General features: G+C 50.4%; 1 protein-coding gene across 1 annotated transcript in view; it reads right to left on the bottom strand.

The window, feature by feature from the left end:
• Window positions 1-3,794: 3,794 nt before the first annotated feature.
• The window catches only part of NOL12 (nucleolar protein 12), a 3,344-nt gene continuing 478 nt past the window's right edge, over window positions 3,795-6,660 (bottom strand). The window contains exons 2-6 of the mRNA XM_010181457.1: window positions 6,515-6,620; window positions 6,267-6,315; window positions 5,674-5,816; window positions 4,595-4,695; window positions 3,795-3,966 (exon numbers count right to left, since the gene is read on the bottom strand). Of these exons, the coding sequence (XP_010179759.1) occupies window positions 3,795-3,966; window positions 4,595-4,695; window positions 5,674-5,816; window positions 6,267-6,315; window positions 6,515-6,620 (571 nt within the window). The remainder of the gene's footprint in view (window positions 3,967-4,594; window positions 4,696-5,673; window positions 5,817-6,266; window positions 6,316-6,514; window positions 6,621-6,660) is intronic.

Here is a 6,660-nt window from a genome sequence, read left to right as displayed (position 1 = left end):
CAGCCCTCCCCGCCTTGCGCCCTCACACCTCGGCCTCTTCCCTGCTCTTCTCCGCGGTTGCATCTGCCCCGGGACCACCTCACATCCCACCGAAGGTCCGCCCCGGTGCTCCTCCCGAGGCATCACACCAGGAGTTAGTTAACTTGAACCCGAAACATGCCCCACAGCAGTGGACTCATCCACAGCCCAGACAGTCCGATGTCACCGTGTCCCTAGCACAGGCCCAACAGGAGGTCATCCACAGCACCCCCCAGAGAGGTTTGTTGCACGTGGGCTTTACCTGCCAAGCACAAGCCCTGCTGGAGCCTTGCTGTTCCTAGAGAAACCTTCCTAACATGTGTCCTCCACTGCTCCTGCCACTACTCAACCTCTTCCCAATCTTAGTGAGCATTAAAAAAAAATAATCTTAATTTCAGTTTTTGTTTACCAATTGAAGGCAGCCTGCAGTTCATTCTCCACCCCTACCTTTCTCAAACAACCCCAGTTATTCAACTTCATTAGTCCCTAAAAGCTCTCGTCATTCTCCCAGTAACTTTTTGTCCCCAGTTTCTTTCTGCAATACAGTGCTGGAGGCAGCAGTGGGATTGTACTGGGTACAGCCTTGAGCTCGATATGCTACTTAAGAGCAATAAATACAGCATACCGATGATCATACAGCCCATGCACGGGCTGCAGCCATGCCTCCTTTGCACTGCGTTTCTATTTTCCCCCAGCTGTCTGACCTTTTTGGCTCTCGGTCTGGTTTGATCCCCTGTAATCCCAATTATTTTTCTGTGCACGCATGCGAGCAGAATCACCGTCTAGCCAGCGAAAGCCATCACACATGGAAAAGCCCAGCATGGCAGCCCACGTCAAAGCCTTGCATCTCTCTGTGGGAGCCCCTGGTCACAAGTAATGCACAGGTGACCGAGGAGGCCGAGCTGCAGAACTGAGTGTGAAAAGCCTGGGTGCAGGCTGTGGAAGGAGGGGGGCACACAGGGAGCTGCTGGTTTCAGCTTTTCCTTTTCGGAGCAGTGGCTGCACTAGCACGTTCATTTTTGCAGGTACCTTATATTCGGAAGCTGCTTCCTCCTGAACAGCTGGAACTTGTTTGTGAGCAGCTAGGGAAAACAACAAAAACAAAAAACCAAAACCAAACCACAACAAAAATGCTCAAATCCACCTTGAGATCAAGGAGAAAGCAGCAAACAAGAGGAATTTTAAGCCACAGTTTGGCATGTACTGTGATGTGTCTGGCAAACGCTTAAGGCACTAACTGGTGTGTGGGAGCTCATATCCTTGATCCAATATATCCTGGGGTAGCCCGACTGCGCACCCTGCGCGTAACAAAGACAGCAGGGCTGATGCATTACGTTACAAAATAAAGCCGCAATCAATCGAATGGAGAAATCAATAGTGCAGTGAACAATCCTGCTGGTTAACACAGTAGAGGCTTTAACAGCTCTGGTCTCAGTTTTTCCATGTATTTTATTTTATTTTTTAATGTGAGAATACAACTCCCAGCAGGAACTGGAAGTTTTCAGAGTGTCAAGATTTCAGCTGACGCTTGAGAAAGTCTCAGAAGTTATTAGGGCCAGGCAAATAGCAAACTAAAAAGAGAGATCCTTCTAAATCACCTGGCAGCAAAATAAAACATTGAAGTGATAGAGGTCACTCTGAACATCCCAGCAGGATTACAAAGAGGTCACCCAGTGCTGTCCCAGCTGCTATGCCAGGCTGTCTACAGAACCCCCAGTTCACCCTCCACTCTTTAGCAGCTTTCACAAACACACAAACTGCATTTCCCTAAGAGCAGCCGTACCAGCTCCAGAGCAAACGGCTGGGGCCAGGGCAAGTGCAAGTCACCTTCTGCCCACAGTCACTCTGCAAGGCACCATGTCGCAGAGAGAAGGGAAAGCTGCTGTAGGACCCAGCCCTTTTGGTTTTGCCCCCAGGTTGTGTTTTTGTAGCTCCAAAATACCCAGCACCCTGAGGTGTGACGGGAAGATGGGCAAGGTCACACATTAAACCCCAAGAGCTTTCTAGAGGGGCCTTTAAGGCGGAGCAAGAGATCACCATAGCTATTCTGGAGGTGAGGAAACCACACACTGCACTTTTCTGATGAGCCCAGGGTTACTCAGAATAGTACTTGAGGGTGCCAAGCCTCAGCTCAGGATGGGACTCAGAGCCCAAGCACACAAGGCACTGGTGGCACATGGGGTAAGTGTCCACCTCCCTGCCATTTACCTCCTTCAGAAGAGAAAGGGAAGTGCACAAGGACCCCATCTCTCACAAGGGTGCATCTCACAGCTCCCTCCAAAGGAACACACTCCAGCAGAAACTGTGCAGCTGCTGTCACTGTTGAGATCAGATCCCCCTCCTCAATAAACTGGAGAATTTGTGTCTTTGGATGCACATGCTCCAAAAAACTGTAAGATCCATTAGGCCAGGGCTGTTAGCTTTAGCAGCTGGTGGCCATCAGCATTGCTCTGATGTTCCTCCATGAAGCCTCAGGCACCCCTTTACTCCTCCCTCTCCCGTTTCTGGCATAAGGAATCTACATACTCACCCACTGCTGGGTTGCCAACTTCCTGGTGTGGCTTTTGGCCACACAGGCCTTTTCTTCCTTTGTCCTTTCTTTGCCAGCACACATGTGGCAAGGGAGGGGTCCTGGCTGCCAGAGGCAGAACAGCCACCATCTCCCACAGACACCCCAGGACAGAGGCCAGCGTGCTGCCTAGGCTCACTCTCCTCCTCAGAGGACTTTTGCCACCAGCATTCCTCAACCATGCAAAAAAATGAAAACCCAAACCAAAAACCCATGCAAACCCTCTTTTTTTTTTTTCCCCTGCTGCAAAACATATACTGAGGTCTCAAGAAGAAAGGCAATTAACTGCTGATGACTGCAGCAGCAGCCCCGAGGTAAAGCGCAGCCTCTGCTGCTCCCATCTTGGAGAGGGCCACACGCACGCAGCGAGGGCACTAGGGCATTTCATACTGCTCAGAGCTATCGCAGCGAAGATCAGCATGTACAGCAGAGAATGGAATGAGCCATTCCTGTTCTGGCTGGCTCTGTGCTACCGCAGAAACAGCTCCTAGCTACTCCCTTTCCCAAGTACAAGCGGATTTCAGTATCTTTAAGCACCAGGAGCCATCTCCCCTCTTTCCAACTGGTACTGGTATTAGCACAGCTGCTGCTACATTTCAAATAAAAGTCACAAATACCTTTCTCTTAGCAAAATGACTTCATGGAGATTTATTCACAAAGTTATCAGCTTTCACCTAGCAAAGGTACTGAACAAAAACTACCCCTGCATTCAGGTGTGGCACTGGAGAAGACACACATGACAAAATGACACCATGCCTCTGTGGACAGAGGATTTACTGCACAGCAGAAATGTCAGGGCTCTGATGCATAGATGGAAGCAGAGCTCTTCAGAGTCTCACAAATTGCCCTGAGGATGTGTCTGTCATACTCAGTTCCACATCCCCTCTGTTGATAAAGCCAAGTATCAGCTCTGGAAGAGGAGGTCCAAGGACAGAAGGGTTATGACAAACAGAAAAATCTGACCCCTAGCAGAATTTTTTAGAGACTCCACGTTACCCAGACACTTTGCTGGAGGTCACTGCAGAAATGAATGAGTGTCTGATCACCCTGGCCAGTGCTCAGATGGTGAGAGAAAGGCTGAACTGAGCTCACTGCTGGTCAAAGAGCCACGGGAACAAAGCCCTTAACCATGATGAAGGTGCTCTGAAGAGCAGCAGGGCAGATGTGGAATGCTGTCCCAGCTGCTGTCCAAGCAGTGGTTTCTCCACTAATCTTGGTCGTGGCCCATTTTGCCTGTCAGCCGCCGTCGCTGAGTCTTTGTAGTTCGCCCTGTGCTGGATTTCTGGATTTTCTTGCATGGACCCTGCCCACGTTGGAGTTTCTTTCCTTTCCTCTTTTTCCGGCTGTGCATGTGCAACGTGGCAGTCAGAGAAGAGATCCTGTGCAGGGCAGGAAGAGAGAAACGTTGGGGGACCAAAGTCTGCAGGAGCAAGGCAACACGACAGCAACACCAGGAGAACCCTGTGTGACCCAGCAGGAGTAGACACCACTCCAAGCCCCAGAGGGACTCCACTCTGCTGGGCATCACCCCTACAGGACAGGAAACCTGCAAGTCTAAGTGTGCAGTAACAACCAAAACGAATTCACTGAGCAGTGGGCTGGCCAGCCACCACAGGGTTAAATAATTCTCCGAATCCCCAAAGCAGCTGTAAATCCTGGATACTGAAAAACATGGAGAATGACACGGACCTTCAGTCCTAGAGACAAACTCTGCACCCTGCAATATAACCTTGCTTGCATTATCTGGAGAATGATGAGGTAAACAGCTCAAGGCAAAGCCTGCCCTGCACCACATCCTCCTCCTCCTGCTGCTGCTGTCACCAGGGATCAGTGGAACCGGAATGGAGCATCCAGGGCAGGCTTGTGCTCTGCCAGTGCCCTCTGCTGGCTCCTGCCCACAGGCACCACAGCATTCCCTGTCTGCAACCACGCAGCTCACAAGAGGAACACAAGAGTCTCCTTATCAGCTTGCAAAGCCTAGCAGCAAAGAGTTGAACGAATACGTACTTTTCAGACAGGAAGGGGTTTCTGGACTTCTTGGGCATCGTTCTTACAGGCTTGTTCATCACCTCTTTGCCTTTCTCTTCTTCTGATTCATCACTTTTCCCCTTAAAAATGAAGCAGAAGAGAAAAAAAACATAGACACATCAAAACAGGCAGTCTTACCATTCTGGTGTTTCTGCTGCCTTCTTGGTTTCATCTTCTTTCATGAACCATGTGGTCATGGATGAAGTTTTTTTGGTTTGTTTTGTTTTGCTTTAATTCTCTACATCTCTTGCTGCTCGAATCTCAAGGTTTCTTATTGCAGCCCCTCAGAAAGGGACAACTAGTGAAAAGTCCTACAGTAAACCACCCGAAGATCCAAAAACTTCACCATGATCTCAATGGCCATGTGATTGAAGTCTAAACTACTAACTTTTTTCTTAAATTACTATCTTTAAGTGGATTTTTTTCCACTCTTTAAGTGGATTTTCAGCTTAGAAGATGGTTGTACACTTCCCAAAGAACTCAAATCTAGCCACAAGTCACGAAGACCAAAAGGATCAAGTCAACCAGTGCCTGACAGCCTCGATGAAACAAATATGAGATCCCAGTTACAATGTTTTGAGAATAAAAGCAACCGCAACCAGAACTGAATGGTTCCCTTATTTGTGGTCCGAGAACAGGATCATGGAGAGAGAAATCCCTCCTCGCGCTAATGGCATTTTTTTTCCTGGACAGGACATAGGAAAGAGATAGAAGACAGTCCACATAGCAAAGTCTGAAATCTTGCTGTGTTTTATCTGCTTTTAAAATACTACATCCACCCCATCCAGCCCTGTGGTGCCTTTCACTTATGCAAGGTCAGTTGAGCCTAGCAAAGGATTCCAGGGAGGTTTGGAGCAAGCTGTTCAGGCAGGACATTTCTTCCTCTTTAGAGGCCAAATGTAAGTTGAGGAGGAATGTGAAAGTTGTAAGTTTCCCTTTTCATCCCTGCTCCCAGACAGCTGCATGTCTTTGGGCATATTCAGGGACTACCAGCCCTACCTAGCCAGCCCCAAGAATGCTTACAGCTGATAAATCAGAGAAGCAACAAGAGGCTTTACCACAGTGGTAGTCAGTCCCAGCTGGCGTGCCCCTGAGAGATCAAGGTCACTGATAGTGGTCACTGTTACAATGTGGTTTGGGTGGTCGATGTTCACAGACTCTGTCCGTGACGTCACCAGGTGCTCCAGTTCATCAGCTTCATCTGGGGAGACAAGAAATCCTGCACTGCAAAGTGCCCAACTTCTCACAAGGTACGGTCACTTGCTCCTGCATGGCCATCCTGGGGTGGGAGACCCAGCCTTTACATGCAGGGTTAGAGGGCAGAGGGGCCTGAACACTGGTGCTACAAGCATGAAGGGCAAGCTCCTTCTCCCAGCAGAGAGGATATGGTTAGAACCTTGCAAATGTCCTCCTGCATGGAGATGTCCTCTCTGTATACTCCTCCTGACCTCCATTCCACCAGGGACAGAGAGTTGAAGGGGTCACTGCTCAGCATCCCAGTAGGACATGTGAGGACCCAACCCCATGGGATGACATGTGAGCATCCCTGCTCCAGCTCCCATAGCCCAAGCCAAAGGTGCCAGACCACAGGCTCCCACCTCCCACCCCTAACGCTGCTGGGGTCCAGCACCCACCACCGACTCCCACGTACCGAGCGCCTCCTCCCTCTCGCTCAGCATCTTCAGGTACTCCTGGTGTCGCTGAGGGATGGAAACAGGGGTCACTGCGGAGCCTCTGTCGCTTCAGCCGCCCGTCCCCCCCTGCAGGCGGGGCAGGGGAAACCCGAAGACGACTCCTGCCTCACAGCCCGGTACCCGCGGCCTGCTCCGCTTCCAGACCATGGCGGAAAGAGGGACCTCCCCTTCTTAGTACAGGGTCAGGGGGCGTGTGTGGGTGTACCTCCTCCTTCATCTTCCTCTGCTCCTCCTTCAGTTTTTGCTTGATCTCCTCCAGCGCTGCCCTCCTCCGCTCTACCTTTCGCTTGTGGAAGCCGGTCAAGTACTCCCTGCCGTCGGGCAACACAGAAACCCCCAGCTTTTAGTAAC

This window comes from Mesitornis unicolor, unplaced genomic scaffold (assembly GCF_000695765.1).
Source record: "Mesitornis unicolor isolate BGI_N332 unplaced genomic scaffold, ASM69576v1 scaffold20833, whole genome shotgun sequence".
Taxonomy (NCBI): domain Eukaryota; kingdom Metazoa; phylum Chordata; class Aves; order Mesitornithiformes; family Mesitornithidae; genus Mesitornis; species Mesitornis unicolor.
Note: the sequence above shows the minus strand (reverse complement) of the source record. Positions and strands in the feature narration are given on the sequence as shown.